Source organism: Tursiops truncatus, chromosome 5 (assembly GCF_011762595.2).
Source record: "Tursiops truncatus isolate mTurTru1 chromosome 5, mTurTru1.mat.Y, whole genome shotgun sequence".
NCBI classification, from domain to species: Eukaryota; Metazoa; Chordata; class Mammalia; order Artiodactyla; family Delphinidae; genus Tursiops; species Tursiops truncatus.
In genome coordinates, this window is record NC_047038.1 from 93,041,750 (window position 1) to 93,059,670 (window position 17,921).

The 17,921-nt window shown below is 35.1% G+C and overlaps 1 protein-coding gene across 7 annotated transcripts in view; it reads left to right on the plus strand.

Annotated features, from left to right (window-relative positions):
- MRPL1 (mitochondrial ribosomal protein L1) overlaps positions 1-14,873 on the plus strand; it is a 70,264-nt gene extending 55,391 nt beyond the window's left edge. For 2 of the 7 annotated variants that reach the window (XM_019932771.3, XM_073805376.1), the window contains one exon: positions 1,214-1,404. In XM_019932771.3, the coding sequence (XP_019788330.1) occupies positions 1,214-1,332 (119 nt within the window). In that variant the 3' untranslated portion in view covers positions 1,333-1,404. Of the gene's footprint in view, positions 1-1,213; positions 1,405-3,129; positions 3,184-6,338; positions 6,382-9,928; positions 9,969-13,470 lie in introns of those variants that run through there. The other 5 variants (XR_012332079.1, XR_004526705.2, XM_033857157.2 and 2 more) reach the window with 5 other exon arrangements.
- The last annotated feature ends 3,048 nt before the right edge of the window (positions 14,874-17,921 follow it).

Sequence of the window (17,921 nt, forward strand, 5' to 3'; positions counted from 1 at the left end):
GATTCCTAATGACCTTATTAAGAAGTTGTAGTTGTTTGGAGAGGAGACCTCTTTAACATTAATAAGGAATACATTGTGAAACCTTTATAAATTCCCACATTATTTCTACCGTTAAATGTAATAAAGTTTGAAAGAAAACTGTAACGGATTGCCTTAAACTTACAATAGTGTTTAAGCAGAAACTAAAGTCATTTATGAGATAGATGAAATTTTGAAGCCAGACCATTCACTTTGTCACTGGTACTAGCAGTTGGCTTTCTTAATCTTATTTATTTTAGAAAAGAAACAAGGTTTTTAATCATGTCACAAGAATCACTATTTATAAATGGGGTGATTCGTGGAGAACAGTGAAACTTGATGTGGAAGCTGTGTCATAGGCTAGGAACACATGTAGTACCCACTGCATTACCTGCCATTCACAGTCCTTCCTCAGGCAAACGTGTTCTCTTTCCGCTGGTTGAAAGCAAGAGTCTGTAACCCTCATTTAACTATGCACTTACAGGCTTACTATTATAGGAATCTGTCATGTTTCATTTTATAAACCAAGTGTATAATTAAAACACACTGATGAATAAATACCTCATTTGTTAATTCTATTGTGCTAGATATGACCATAGTACTTAGTGATTGTATGTGTATAGATTCTTCTCTTTCATGGAGAACTTTGTTTTGAGTATAGGAGCCTCTGAACCTATATCAGGAGTAGAATGATGAACAGTAAATCTCTAAAAGCAATGTAGTTACCTTCTCTTTGCCATTTTAACTGAGGGTCCCTTAACATTGTTCTTATGAAACGCTTTTTAATTTTTAAGGAATTTTACTAAATGTTTGGTAACACAGAGTTAGCATCTGTGCTGTTTTAAATAAATATTTAGAATCTTGCCATCAAATGTAAATATCATCACCTGTTCCCTTTACTGTTGACTTTGCAATGAAATAAATTCTAGGTGATCACCTTCTGAAAGAGAGAAATGAATTATTAGTGAATATGTGTAGTTCCATCTGTAAATCTCTAATATACTATGGTACAGCTAGTTTGTCTTCTACTCTAGAAATGAAGCGATCTTCCCTTTGTTATAATAATATAGTAATATCAGTACTTTTCACGTGAAAATATAACACGAGTCCTATAAAGTTTCTTGTTGTATGTTTGTATTTGCTCATTAGGTATCTATGGAATAAAATGAAAATTGATTCTTGTCTTTGTTTTCAGGACCCTTTGTGGTACGTGCTTTCCTTCGAAGTTCAACAAGTGAAGGTTTGTTACTAAAGATCGAGTCATTATTGCCTAAAGAAGTAGAACCCGAAGAAAGTGACAAAAAAGCTGCCTAAATGTGTTACATTGAGAAATTATTTTCAGTGGATCAAGAAACAACAGAGAAAATTAAAAACTTTAATTTCTAAGTTTGGTGTCTTGTTATTTCTTGATCATCATACTTGAAAGTAAATTTTAACACTGGAAAATCTTATAATACTTCAAAACTAAGAAAATAAAATTTGCTCTGTGTCTGAACCTAACTTTTAGATCATGTTAAATTTTCTTCCTTAGTATTCAGATTCTACAATCTGATAATTATAGCAGCAATTTCTAGCTTAATAACTTTCCCTTGAGAGTCATACCATCTGAGGGAAAAGTAACATCCTCAGTTCCCATAAGACAGAGAATGGCAGAGTCATGAGCTACATCACAAATATGACTGTTTTCTGAAGAAAAAATATGGAAAATCTTCATTCTAATAATTCCTTAATGTCTTTTGTGATAGCATGAATATAGAAAATGATTAAGCCCTTAAAACAAGTGGGTGGAAAACTTTTTTTTCTCTTAGGAATCAATTTATAGTATTTGTATTTTTTTGTAATAAGAATATTGTATATTTTATTTTTTTTAAATATTATATATTTTAATGGTGCTTTGTAATATAGAAGGCACTGTGTATGGTGTTGTTATATACTTTATTTGATCCTGAATTCCTCTGCTTAATAGCAAGTTGTTAGTGTTTGTTGAATGAATATCCCATGAGGTAGATAAAACAACTTAATTTATGGTTGAAGGATCAGGCTGCCAGTTTGCCTACTGGTGTTGGTCCTTAAGTGTTTACTGGTATGTGACAAAACAAAAAAAATAAGGATAATTTTGTCATGCAGTTGCCAACTGTCCTTTCTTGGGAACGATTTCTTTTACTCTACGACTGTCTTCCACTTTTTTTAGGGGATGTTCAAGGGCTTTTTCTTATATGAAAAAATAGTCCTGATAGATTTGTTGGTGGGTTTTAATAACACTCACTTTGTAAAGAATATTTTGACGGCTCCATATAGGTCTCCCCAATTGTTTTTGAAATTTTAGTGGTCTGACAAGTCCAAAAGACTGTGAACAACCATTGTACTCCACTAAGCCTTTTTTCCCACAGGAAAATTAAAATTTAAGGGCTGTTTACCAAAAGCAACTGTAGCATTAACTACAAAACAGTAACAGCAGTTACCTTTTATTGAGTGCCTACTACTATCTTATGCTTTTTATGCATTCTCTCATTTCATCCTCGCAGGAGTTTAGTAAGAAGGGCGGTACTCTCACTTTACAGTTAAGGAAATTGAAACTTGTGTGAGGTCCTCTAAGTGGCAAACTAAGATTCAAACCTACATTTGTCTGATTTTGAAGCCTGTTCTCTTAACCATTAGGCTATTTTACCTCCTTTTTATGTGTTCTAAGATAAATTAAACTATTTAACCAATTTAAAATTTTTTAAATATTGAATAATTACACTTCAGTTTCTCGGTATGTCTAGCTATGGGGTTATGGCACAGTGATGTGAAGAAAGTTGAAATAGAAGGGTTGGAGGAGTGGGACGAGAAAAAAGCAGTGCAGGATGGAGAGAAAAAAGATACCTACTTGTTTCCCACATTTATGGTCTTCTGAAAGCATACTGATTGTTATTTAAAGACCCTAGATCACAGAGTAGAAACTCTATTACTGTATTTATGGGTTTTCTGATTAATAGAGTAAGTATACTCTTATTATAGAGAACTTTAGAAACACTAATAAATATAAAAAAATAAATCACTCAGAGTCCTACTACTCAGATAACCAGTATTAATATTTTGGTGCTTCCCATTATCTTTTTCAATTGACAGAGAATGAGAGACAGAGAAACAGAGGGAACATGTACGCACATGATGTTATATAAAGTAAGCATTTCCCCATATTATTTAAAATCTTATATGAAAAACATTTTAATGATTGAGCAATATTTCATCCTATTGATGCTCTAATTTATGGAGTCAGTTCTTAGTTTTGGGGCATTTAACTTGCTTTCAGGTCCCCCTTAACCTTATTATTTACAATACTTTGGAGAAAATCTTTGAGCATAATTTAGTTTCCTCTATATTTCTAGAACTGACCTTCCTGAGTTAAAAGGTATGATATGGCTAAAGGTTTTAATTATGTCTTAGAAAGATACCTTTCTGAGCAGAACAAACCAGAACAAGGAAATATGGTTGGAAAACTTGCTCTGGGCAAGAGCATTCCAGGGTCTTATTAACTGGCCTATGACTAAATTATTCCCTAACCTTCCATTAGAGCGTTTTTCCTATTGGCTAACTAGAACTAATGTTGAGTGTTCATAATGGTATATGCTTCTGGAAAAATAGTAGAATTGCACTAGATTACTCTTCACATAAACCTCTCTCTTTTGTGTTATTAATGTATTTTCTTCTTTCTGAGAAAACAGTAAATTAAAATCTTGTATTTAAAAAGAGTAAAAAGTTTTAAATAATTATGGTAAATATCAATACTAGTAATTCTCAAACATTAGCCTGCATCCAAATTACCTGGAGGGCTTGCAGGCACAAATTGCTTGGCACCAGTCAGCATCTGGGGTGGGCCTTGAAAATTTACATTTCTAATGAGTTCCTGTTGCCAAACCCAATTCGTGCACCTGGTGCACTGTGAGGCCAAACAAACCAAAATGTTGGAGTTTGGAGCAGAGAAAGGTTTATTTCACGGGCCAAACAATGAGAATGGGCTGCTGGTGCTCAAAAAGCCTGAACTCTCCCAGGGTTTTTAGGGAAGAGTTTTTATGGGCAAAATGTGGGGGGAGGACTGAAAGGTGAGTGACCTTCCCCTGATTGGTTGGTGATGAGGTAACGGGATGATGTTCCACAAAACTCAATCATTAGCCTTCAGGTTCCAACGTGTCTGGGATCCAGAGCTTGTGCTCTGACTGAAGTTACCATCCTCTACCTGGGTGATTTTAGTTCCTGGAGAACTATCAGGTTATGTATAGCCCTTGAGGAGGAACTGGGACCCTGCCCCATCGCTGCACTGTTTCTTGACTGCCTTTCCTTTATTTCTGCATTCCTTCACTCTTCTGTTTGCATCTGCCCTCTGGAACTCAGGGAACATCTAGGAGGCTAAACCTTTTTCCTACAAGCAAGGAAGTGGAGGACAAGGAAAGGCTTTTGTCCACAGGGTCCTGCTCAGTTTCATTCGCAGGTGATGATGTTGCTGGTTCAAAGACTGTATTTTGAGAACCACTGATACTTACTAATGGATCTTTAAACCCTGGATAAAAAAAATCTCTGGCTTTGGTATCAGCATTAGTTTATTTTCAAATTTGACAGGTAATTCTTGTGCAGCAAGGTTGAGAATCACTGCTGTATGCAATTAACCAAGTTATAAGAGGTGAAAATTTTTTAATAAAAGTCAAGATTTTAAAAGACTGAGAAGAAAAAAAAGATAATGCACTGAATTTAAGAGCCAGGACTAGTTTCTAGCTTCCTGGTCTATCCCTATGTGTAAACAATTTGAATTCCTATGGGAAAACAATTCAAAATCTGGGATCTTCTGTAAAACAAGGACATCATAAGGTGATCATCAATGTACTTTCTAACAAAAATTTTATGACACAGCTTTTGTAGTTGGCATTTCATGTTGTTAGAAATGATGTGATAAAACATTATTAATTAACACTACTAATATAAACACACGTAAACATAAGTTTAATGGTATTACTTATCATCTTGTTAAAGACCAGAGAGGCTTGTGGTGGGATGGGGAGACCTACTCAATAGTGACTTTTTTTAATAGCAAGCAGTAATCACAGTGTCCAGTAGGTGGCAATAGTAACCTTTCATACAACTTTTAAATAGTTGTGTACTTATTGGTAAATATTTGTTTTCTCATTTGACTATACAACTAAAATAGCAAAAATACTTTATAGACCCCTGGAGCTTTGTTTATTTATTTAGTTTTTATTCTGTTTTGGGCATGTTACAGAGGTTGCTTTAGTTGTCACTCTGCAATAATGCATTTTTAGAATTTAAAGAATTCGTTTCTGTTTTAACTTTTATTATAGAATTTTTTCAGATATACAGAAAAAAAGAACACCCATTTACTTACCACCCAGCTTCAGCAATTATCAACATTATGCTCTTGTTCTAGGTACATCTATCCCTTCCATCTACCTACCACTCCCTAGCTCGTCCTCATCCTTGCTAGAGTAATTAAAAGCAAATCCCTATAAAGAGTTTTAAGAATAATCAAGCTATAGTTACAAGAAAATTTTAGGTCCATTTTTCAGAACCCAATGTTTTTGTGTTCTACTCTGGCCATTGAGGGCATTTAGGTTCTTTGGATTGTATTTTTCATGTAATGGGCAAAACACCTATTTCTAGTGCTTTGAGAACTTAAGAGTACATAGTAACAGAACTAGCCACAAAAGGTTGTATATAAATATCAATATTTTAAAAAATAAGAAGGAAGAAATTGGTATCTTCACTTAAATTTTTGTTTTTGAATCAAAATATGAAATTGGAAATGTAACTATTATAAGGGATAGGTTGAAATAATAGTTTTCATTCTGAAGGTATTCAAAGGAACAAAGTTTTACTGTATTGCTTTATTTTTAAAAATAGAAGGACATTAAATAAATTGGGCAAGTAGAGAAAGGAAGAACACAATAAAAAATTTAAAGAAAACAATGACCCATAATTCCTTAAATAACTGCTTAACATTTCGTATACGTCCTTTTTTTCTTCTTCCCATGGGGAGGTCTCCTTTTTCTCCCTGAAATAACATGGTTGTGATCATGTTGGGTATAGGGTAGGAAGGGAGATGTCTTGGCTTTGGCGGTTTCCCACATCTCCAGCTCTTTAGTCACTTTTATTTGAAAAAAGCCAACCAAAAGCATTTTCAAGTATTTGCTAAATGAAAGGTTTAACACTTCCTATATCTTGTCATATGTTGCATAAAACTTTATAGTATTGTTTCCTAAGTTGGTAATTACTTTAATGAAAATTAATTCATGTAAATTTTAAGTTGAATAACCCAGTGTTTCCCAAAGGGCAACAAGTGTACCAAGGAAGACAAAGAAATGAATTTTGATGGTAAGTGAGCCACATCTTTAAGGGTTTAGTATGTTTTACTATATTATAGGAAAATATAACTTGCACCTAAATGACCATGACTTCATGGGCATTGTTGCCTAGGATGACATTGCCTAGATGATTATTTGTAAAATCTATTTAAAAATATTGTGTAAATTATGTAAATATATAAACTATATAAACTGCTTTCCAAAGTGGTTATACAATTTTACATTCCCTCCAGTAGTGCATAAGGGTTCCAGTCTCTCCACGTCCTTGTCAACACTTGGAATTGTCTGTCTTTTTTATTATAGCCATTCTAGTGAGTGTGTAATAGTCATATATGTTTTAATTTGAAAATAGATTATTTTGCTGAGAAAGTGTTTGGAGATAAATGATAGAGTTTTAAATGTGTGCCATTTAGAAGATGGAGTATATTTATACTATGAAGCTCCAGAAGTAGAGGTAGGACTAATGTAGACTTTATAGGGAAGCAAATTCTGGCAAAAAGTTAAGCAAAAGTTAAATACTAATGACTTTCTTGCAAAGTTTTAGTAAGCTTTTTATTGAATATATTTACATCCAGCTGTCTCAGTGTTTCCTCAGTTACAGTCAACAGAAATTAACCAGAGAAAAAATGTAATGTAAGGATATGTAGTGATTCACAGAATCTAAGGAAAAGTGAAACAACTGGTACTTGGAAAGGATAGGAAGCAGTGCAGCTTAAGGGATCTAAGTAGCAGGAACCAATGGACAGCTTCTTCAGAGAGCTACTGTCAAGGTGAATTTGTTTTCTGACCTTGTGTCACTCTACTTAAGATTTAAATTTTAAGGAGAAAGAGTCTGTTTGGCCTAGTTTAGTTTACACGCCCACTCCTTGGTCAGGAGAAGGCAGAATTGATAATCTCACCAAAACTGCATGCAGTAGGGTAGAAGAAATTGCCGAGGGGGAATATTGAAATGCCTTTAACAAAAGAAGGGGCTCACTGGGTGCTGGGCAGGCAAGACCAATAGATGCCCACTATACCACATCACTATCTCTGATGAATGACTAGGAGGAATTAATAGCAATGATAGGAGGGTCAACAAATCTCTAAGCGTCATTCATTCCTTGAATATTTATTAAATGCCTCTTCCTATGATTTCTATGAAATCAATGTATTTCTGTGAACTAAAAACATTTACTTTGTTACTCAAAGTATTTTTACATACATAGCAAATATTCTTTGAATGCAAAAAAAATGTTGCCCATTTATTTTTTGGAGGGGAGAAATGTCAATTTCATTTTATTAAACATAAATAGGAACACATGAACAGATTCCCATGGTAAAAAGTTTAAATCAGATATAGCAAAACTTCTATGATTCTCCCAGTCAGCCTCCCTTGTGGTGTGGATCTTCTATACTTGTACAAATTATGTTCCTACATTTACAGTTAATTGCCTGTTGACATATGTAGGTTTTTCATATTTAAAAATAGATAGTATTAACAAGTACTTCTTTAAGGTAGATTGCTAAAATAGTATAGTGGTTAAGAGCACAGACCCTAGAGACAAACTATAAGGATTCAAGTTGTAGCTCTCTTATGTAGCTGTATATTGTTGGTATTGCCCAGTAATTTTAAGGAAACTTTTTATTGACTTACAACACAAATTTATAACTATGAACAACTTGATGAATTTTCCTAAAGTGAACATGTACCTAGCATATAGGTCAAGAAGTAGATAATACCAGTACCCCAGAAACCCCTTTGTTCCCTCCTTGAAAAATACTCCTCTTCAAGGTAACCACTATCATGACTTCTAAGAACATGTATTTGTTATTCCTCTTTTTGAACTTTATGTAAATGGAATAACAATTACCATATGCATTTTCTGGGGGAGGCCCAGGTTCACTCAGTATGTTTATGAAACTCATCCATGTTGTATGTATTTATATTTTATTAATTCTCATTGCTGTTTTAATATTCCATTGTGTGAATATATCACAATTTATCCATTCTACTGTTGATGGACATGTGGATTCTTTACAGTTTGACGTATTACAAATAATGCTATTCTGAACATTCCTATACAGTTTTTCGGGGGGAGATTTTAGGGATTTTACAAATAATGCTGTTTATTAACATTCTTGTTCACTTCTTTTGGTGAACATATGTATGCATTTCCCTTAGATATATACCTAAGAGCAGAATTGCTGGATCATAAGTTAGGTGTATGTTCATTTATAGTAGATAATGCTTCACAGTCTTCCAAAGTAGTTGTACCAATATTTCCAACGGTGTGTGAGAGTTCCCACTGATCTATATCCTTGCCGGTAATTGGTTTATCTTTTTCATTTTAACCATTTTGCTGAACGTGACGTGGTCCAGTAATTTTTGAAGAATGTAAAAATCCCATTAGTGGGGAAGACAGAATGTAGGGTGTTACTCCCCAGTGACTGAAGTTGGCTCTGAGGTCGGGCAAGGCCCAGGCTGGGCAGACCTGCCCTAGGGGTGAGGGGTTGCTGGCATGTCAGCACTCCTGCCCTTCTTCATTACCCTCTCTCTGTATTGGGGCCCACATGCCCTTTGGAAAAAGGGATCACCTGAGAAGCACAATACAAGGGCTTGTCCCTTGCATCTGGGCTGGTGATCTGGGCAGAGGCTGGGACAGGAGCCACAAGAGTCAGATAGTTTTCCCAGGAGAGGCCCAGTGCCTCCCTCCTTCCAAGGGTCACCACCTTCCTGGCTCCTCCTGCCTTGTGCCCCCTCAGGCCTTCCAGCCCCTTATACCTTTACTGCTGTTTGGTTAAAGCCTCTATTTTGTTTAAAAAAAAAAAAAAAATTATCAGGTGATCTAGAGTTTTATGGGATTTATAAAATAACTTTTTCTTTAAAAAATTAAAAGAGATGGAAGAAATCCATTATTCTCTGACTCCAACAAGTTCCTATCTTCTAGGGAAAGGATTAATTTGGTTTGGATTATCCTATGTAATAAAGGGCCCTCCATCAGACTCTAGAACCTGGTTTTGAGCATTACCCCTTCTTTATATCTAAATCCCATGTTTGGTAAAATTAGGTGTTTAAGGTTTTAAAATTATTGTTCCTGGTATATTATGCAATTTCAAATATTACTACTCTTACCCTAGACTGGAGACTGCAAATACCTGGCTCACATTCTGTCATCCCTTGTTTCCAACCAGGCAGACTATGACAGATGACGTGACTCACAGAATGTTCTCCCACTGATTTCTATGTGGTCTCAGATTTTTTTTTCTCAGTACAGTGCTCCACGTAATCACACTGTTGAATAGAAGTGTGATGGAAGATTAAAACGCTCTTTTCATCTTGTACCTCAAGGTACAAGGTGATCAGCTGAGTCTTAAAATTTTCTTAAGTATTGCCATTGTTGGTTGGCCCTGTATTATACTGAGAGAAATGGGACTCATTCTTAGAAAGCTGTCATTTAAATCTATTACTTAGTCATGCTAACTGAGGAGCTGGCTTACTTTTATTTTATTCTTGTTTAAAATTTTTTGTTTTCCTTTCTATTTTAATATTTAATTGATTTTTTTTTCTTTTGGACTAGGAAAAATTCTGAGAAGTTTGCTGCAGCTTCATAGGTCAAAGTAAGTTAGGGGAAATGACTTGAAAGAGGAGGAAAGATGATGCAGATACAGGGTTACATGTGAATACTGACAGTTTGGGGGTTAGGGAGACCTTTAGAGGCCTCTATAGTTTGGGAGTATATTGGTTATGGTATGATATATATTGATTATAGCTTGCCACTTGAAATTAAAATTAAAAATAATTTATGGTAGTGAATTACAAAGTAGCATTTTTCAAAGCGATATGTTAGAGAATAAGTTGCTTCTTTAAAAATTTTGACTATGCTAAAATGATAAAGCTGATGATTAAAACCTAAGATGAAAGATAATTAAAACCTGAAGGGAATCAAGACAGTATAGTACTGGCACAGAAACAGAAAGGAAGATCAATGGAACAGGACAGAAAGCCCAGAGATAAACCCACGCACATATGGTCACCTTATCTTTGATAAAGGAGGCAGGAATGTACAGTGGAGAAAGGACAGCCTCTTCAATAAGTGGTGCTGGGAAAACTGGACAGGTACTGAGAGTAGAGATTAGATCACTCCCTAACACCATAAAAGTATGAGATTAGATCACTCCCTAACACCATACACAAAAATAAGCTCAAAATGGATTAAAGACCTAAATGTAAGGCCAGAAACTATCAAACTCTTAGAGGAAAACATAGGCAGAACACTCTATGACATAAATCACAGCAAGATCCTTTTTGACCCACCTCCTAGAGAAATGGAAATAAAAACAAAAATAAACAAATGGCACCTAATGAAACTTCAAAGCTTTTGCACAGCAAAGGAAACCATAAACAAGACCAAAAGACAACCCTCAGAATGGGAGAAAATATTTGCAAATGAAGCAACTGACAAAGGATTAATTTACAAGCAGCTCATGCAGCTCAATAACAAAAAAACAAACAACCCAATCCAAAAATGGGCAGAAGACCTAAATAGACATTTCTCCAAAGAAGATATACAGACTGCCAACAAACATATGAAAGAATGCTCAACATCATTAATCATTAGAGAAATGCAAATCAAAACTACAATGAGATATCATCTCACACCAGTCAGAATGACCATCATCAAAAAATCTAGAAACAATAAATGCTGGAGAGGGTGTGGAGAAAAGAGAACACTCTTGCACTGCTGGTGGGAATGTGAATTGGTTCAGCCACTATAGAGAACAGTATGGAGGTTCCTTAAAAAACTACAAATAGAACTACCATATGACCCAGCAATCCCACTACTGGGCATATACCCTGAGAAAACCAAAATTCAAAAAGAGTCATGTACCAAAATACTCATTGCAGCTCTATTTACAATAGCCCGGAGATGGAAACAACCTAAGAGCCCATCATCGGATGAATGGATAAAGAAGATGTGGCACATATATACAATGGAATATTACTCAGCCATAAAAAGAAACGAAATTGAGCTATTTGTAATGAGGTGGATAGACCTAGAGTCTGTCATACAGAGTGAAGTAAGTCAGAAAGAGAAAGACAAATACCGTATGCTAACACATATATATGGAATTTAAGGAAAAAAATGTCTTGAAGAACCTAGGGGTAAGACAGGAATAAAGACACAGACCTACTGGAGAACAGACTTGAGGATATAGGGAGGGGGAAGGGTAAGCTGTGACAAAGTGAGAGAGAGGCATGGACATATATGCACTACCAAACGTAAGGTAGATAGCTAGTGGGAAGCAGCCGCATAGCACAGGGAGATCAGCTCGGTGCTTTGTGACCCCCTGGAGGGGTGGGATATGGAGGGTGGGAGGGAGACTCAAGAGGGAAGAGATATGGGAACATATGTATATGTATAACTGATTCACTTTTTTATAAAGCAGAAACTAACACACCATTGTAAAGCAATTATACCCCAATAAAGATGTTAAAAAAAATTAAAAAAAAAAAAAAACCTGAAGGGAATAAAGAAGGAAGGAAGGATGGATGAAAAATAAAAGAGTTTGGTGATATAGATGAAACCAGGAGATAAGTTTTAGCAGTAGTAGTTTATGCTAATGTCATATTCCCGGCTCCAACCCTTACTAAGTATGTTACCTTGAGCATTCACTTGCCTTGTGAGCCTCAATCGTTTTGACTGCAACACAATCATAAGAAAGGTCACCTTTATTAACTCAAAGTGTTGTGAAAACTACTCAGGTAATGTAAATGAAATTATTTTATAAAATGAAGGTACAATCAACTGCTGTTATCATAAATACTAGGATAATATGTGAGCCTCAACATGTAAATAGCTCAAACTAGGTTAAAAAAAAAAATTCTAGCTTTCCTTTTCTGCCCATAATGGAATAACGTATACCAGACTTGCCCTCTACCTGTGAACAGCTAGAAAACTGGAGAAAAATATTTGAAGCTACTGTTTGCTGACCTTGGAAAACATGCAGTACGGGTGTGTGTTCTCTGAATGGATGGAAACAAGTTGTACAAAAGCCTCAGCATTCTGCCTGATGTCACTTTCCAGACCCTGCACAGGAAGAGGGAAACCAAGGAAAGCATGGCGGTCTCTTTATAGAAGTCACTGAGATCAGATTTGGGGGAGGCTGTGGCAGCTTCAGTTTGTGAGGCATGACACTAGAGATGTAGGCGCTATGCAGGGAAGCTCCAGGACTCTGCAGGGGGGTTCATTGAGACTTCTGGTCTGTGCTAAGATGGGCCTGCATAGATTGAAATGCCACAAGGCTAGACTAAATGCAATTATTGGGGAGCTTTAAGTTGAACAATTCCTAGAACTTATATGTGGCTGAGAGACATTTGAGTTTTGACCACCAGAGTGGCAAGACATTGTTGAAAATCCTGGGCATTCAGTAGATACCCCAGAATTGTGCCTTCAAATAGGGCTGAAAGAGCTCTAGAGTAGAGGCTACTCTGGACCACCAATAACACTTTAAAAACAACCTCAAAAGGATCAAATTGACTGGCAAGGAAGTTAACTGCCTGCCAAATTCAACACTCTCTAAATGCAGAAAACAAAATCCAAAATTTTAAGAACATAACTTTTATGGTGTCTGGTACCCAATAAAAATTATGACATGCAAAATGGAAGGATTATGTAAGGAAGAAAATCAGTCAATAGAAACTCAGAAATTATGGAGATGAATGAAGTAGCTGACAAGGGCTTTAAAACAACTATAGTAAATATGTACACGTATATAATGAAAAACACGAGCATAATGAGGAGAGAAATGGAAGACATTAAAGAAGGCAAAGGGAGCTTTAGAGCTGCAATGCCCTTTGGAAATGCAGTATCTGAACGGAAAATTCACCAATGGATTAACACCTATAGCCACTGCAGAAGAAGCATGACTTAAAGATACTGCAATAGGAACTATACAAATTGAGGTACAGAATGAAAATAGTAATAAAAGACCAGATCCTCAGTGATCTGAGGAATATTCAAAGTGATCTAATGTACGTGTAATTGGAGTATCTGAAAAGGGCAGGGGAGAGGAGCCAGAAAATATATATTTGAAGTAATAATGGTTTAATTTTTAACAGGATGAAAACTATGATTTCTAAATCTAAGCAGATGAACTTCAAGCAGGATAATTGAAAGGAAAACCATTCTAAGGCATATCATATTCAATTTGTTGAGAACCAGTGGTAACATAAAACTCAAAAGCAGCCAGAGAGAAAAAGAAACATTAAATACAGGGGTACCAAGATAAGAATTACTGATTTCTTGTCAGAAATAATGCAAGCCAAATAGGGAATGGAATGATAACTTTAACATGCTTAAAAAAAAGTTAATGTAGGGCTTCCCTGGTGGCGCAGTGGTTGAGAGTCCGCCTGCCGATGCAGGGGACATGGGTTCGTGCCCTGGTCCGGGAAGATCCCACATGCCGCGGAGCGGCTAGGCCTGTGAGCCATGACCACTGAGCCTGCGTGTCTGGAGCCTGTGCTCTGCAACAGGAGAGGCCAGAACAGTGAGAGGCCCATGTATCGCCAAAAAAAAGTTAATGTAGAATTCTATGTCAAGTGAAAATATCCTTCAAAAATGAGAGAAGCATAAAGACTTTTTTGACAAATAAAACACAGAAAAATTATTTCCAGCAGACCTGAATTACAAGAAGTGTTAAAGGAAGTCCTTCTAGAGGAAGAAAACTGATACCAGTATAAACCCAGTTCCATACAAATGAATGAAGAATGCCAGAAATGGAAAATTTGTGGGAAACTATGAAAAATGCTTTTCTGATTTTTATCCTTTCTTTAAAAAAAATTACCTTTTAAAAGCAAATGTAATAACAGTGTATGGTGGGGTTTATAACAGTTTGAAGTAAAATGAAGGAAAATAGCACAAAGGTTGGCATGGTATATACTTATACTTGGCTTATTTCAGTTGTGTGCAGCTTTCTGTGTTCATCTTGTATTTTTAGTGGATGAAATCACAGGTAAAATCAAAAGTCAAGTTAATACTAAAAATTTTTGTTATCGTGTTAAAACAAGTTTGCATTTTTGAAAACATTGTAGTAGAACTGATTGTATAGTTCACCTAGTATGACAAAAGTTTGCATCCATGTTACCATGGTGAAAATCAAGATACAGAAAATTTCCATCACCCCCAAAAGTTTACTTATACACTTTGTACTGATTCTTGCCTTCAGCTCCAAGCAACAGTAGATTTGTGTTCTGTCACTATAGTTTCGCTTGCTGTAGAATTTCATATGGATGGATCATACACTGTTATGTATATGTTTTAATATTTTAAAATTCATCCACATTGCTGCATGTATCGAATAGATCATTCTTTTCTATTGCTGAAATATATTCTATTGTATAGATATGCCAAATGTATTTATCCATTCATTCACCTGTTGATGGGTATTTGTGTTGTTTCCAGTTTGTGGTTATTATGAATAAAACTTCTCTGAACATTAAAGTACAAGCTTTTTTTTGGTGGACATTTGCTTTCTTCTCCCTTGGATTAATAATGGAACTGCTAGGTCATATGGTGACAGCTTTCATAAGAAACAACCAAATAGGTCTCCAAAGTGTTTGTACTATTTTATACCCCCAACAGCAATGTCTGAAAGTTGAAATTGCTTCATATCCTTGGGAAAAGTTGGATTTTTAATGTTTAATTTTAGCTATTCTAGCGGGTGTGTAGTGATATCTCATTGTGATTTTAACTTGCATTTCCCTAGTGACTAATGATGCTAAGCATCTTTTTATGTGCTAATTAACTGTTCTTCTATCTCCTTTGGTAATTAGTACAAAGTGTCTATTCAAATCTTCCGATCTTTTGAAAAGTTGGATTGTCTGTCTTCTTATTGAATTGTAAGGTTACTTTATATTATCTGGTTTCAAGCCCTTTGTCAAATATATGTATTGCAAATATCTTCTTCCAGCTGAGGACTGACTTCATTTTCTTAGTTGTGTCTTTCAAAGAGCAGAATTTTATAATTTTCATAAAGACTATTTAATTAATATTTATTGTATGGTTAGAGCTTTCTGTGTCCTAATATATCTTTTCCCTCACAGAAGTTGCAAAATTTTTCTTCTGTATTTTCCTCTATTACATGTCTTTTATAAGGTTAATAAGTTTTAGCCTTTACTTTTAGATTTATGATTTATTTCAAATAAATTTTTTGCATGATGCCATGAAGGGAGTATATTTGTTCCATACTGATATCCAGTTGCCCCAGCACCATTTGTTGAAAAGACTGTTTCCCTAGACTTTGCACCTTGGTCAAAAATTTATTAACCATATATGTGTAGGTTTATTTTTGAACTCTCTATTTTGTTCCACTGGTCTATTTGTCTATCATCATACTACTACCACATTGTCCTAATAACTGTAATTTATGGTAAGTCTTGAAGTCAGAAAATAAAAGCACGCCAACTTTGTTCTTTTTTTTAAATATTTGTTCTGGCTGTTTTATATCATTTGTATTTCTACCTACATTTTAGAATCAGGGAATTCCCTGGCGGTCCAGGGGTTAGGATTTGGCGCTTTCACTGCAGTGGCCCATGTTCAGTCCCTAGTTGGGGAACTAAGATCCCGCAAGCTGTGCAGCGCGGCCAAGAAAAGAAAACTTTTTTTAGAATCAACTTGTCAATTTCTACCACAAGGTCTTCTGGGATTTTGATTGAGATTTCATTGAATCTACTATATTCTAATTTAGAGAGAACTGGTACCTTAACCATACTGAGTCTTATAATCCATGACTGGTATATCTCTCAACTTATTTAAATCTCCTTCAATGGCTCTCAGCAAGAAAAAGTTTGAGGAAATTCCTTTCTATGCCTAATTTGATGAGAGTTTTTGGTTGTCGTTGTTGTTCCTGAGTAGGTGTTAAATTTTATCAAGTGCTTTTTCTGAATCTATATAGAGAACCACGTGGATTTCCTTTTTTAGTTTGTTAACATGGTGAATTTCATTGATTATTTTTAAAAGGTTAGACCAACTTTCTGTTACTGGGGTAAATCCCACTTGGTCATGATGCATTATTATCCTTTTTATATGTTGCTAAGTTAGATTTGATAATATTTTATTAGGAGCTTTTCCAACTAGGCTCGGGAGAGAGATTGGTTTTTAATTTTCTTTTCTTGTGATAGCTTTACTTTTGGTGTCAGAGTAGTGGTGGACTAATAATAAGTTGAGAAGTATTCCCTCTATTTTCTGAAACTTTCTCTAAGACAACTATTATATCTTCCTCAAATGTTGGATAAAATTCACCAGTGAATGCATATGGAATTAGGGTATTTTTTGTTGGAAGATTTTAAGTTATTTCATTTATTCAGATGATATAGGGCTATTCAGGTATTTAATTTTTTTTTTTAGCCAGTTTTGGTTTTGTAAATTTTGGCTATCAAGGACTTGGTCTGTTTCTTATAAGTTGTCAAATTTATTGCAATAAATATGTTTAAAACATTTCTCTTTGACTCTTTTAATATATATGGAATCTATGGTGATATCCCTTTTTCATTTTTATACTGGTAATTCATGTCTTTATTTTTTTCTTGATTCTTCTAAGCTAGTTTATTATTTTATTGATCTTTTTAAAAAACTCAGCTTGAATTTCACTGGTTTTTCTCTGTTGTTTGTGCATTTTATTTTTAATTGGAATTTTCACATACCATGTAATTCCCCCATTTAAAGCATACACTCAGGGTTGTTTGTTTTGTTTAATTTAGTATATTCAGAGTTGTACAACCATCACCATAATGAATTTGAGAACAGTTTCATAACCCCAAAAAGGAATCTATCCAGTCACTCTTCATTTTCCCCACATACCCTTCCCTAGTACCAGGCATCAACTAAACTACTTCATATCTCTATAAATTTGCCAATTCTGGACATTTCATATAAATGGAATCATGTAATTTGTGGTCTTTTGTGACTGGCTTCTTTCACTTAGCATGTTTTCAAGGTTCATCTATGTAGCATGTATCAGTGCTTCATTTATTTTTATTGTTGAATAATATTCTATTGTATGGCTACATCACACTTTGTTTATCCATTCATCAATTGGTGGACATTTGGATTATTTCCATTGCTTGGCTATTGTGAACAATGGTGCTATGTTATTTGGGTACAAGTTCTGTGCAGACATATGTTTTCATTTTGCCTAGTATATATACCTAGCAGTGGAATTCTGGGTCAAATGTTAACTCTGTGTTTAGTCTTTGGAGGACATACCAGGTTGTTTTCCAAAGTGGCTGCATCAAATTATATTCCCATCAGCAGTGTGTGAGGGCTCCAATTTCTCCACATCCTTACCAACACTTGTTATTATCTGTCTTCTTGATTGTAGCCATCCTAGTGGATGTGAATTGGTATCTCATTGTGGTTTTGATTTGCATTTCCCTGATGGCTAAAGATGTCCTTTTTCTCCTCAGTTGGAGTTTTGCTAGAGATTGTGTTGAATTTGTAGATCAATTTGAGGAGTATTGCTATCTTGATAATATTAAGTTTTTCTATCCATGAACACAGGATGCCTTTCCAT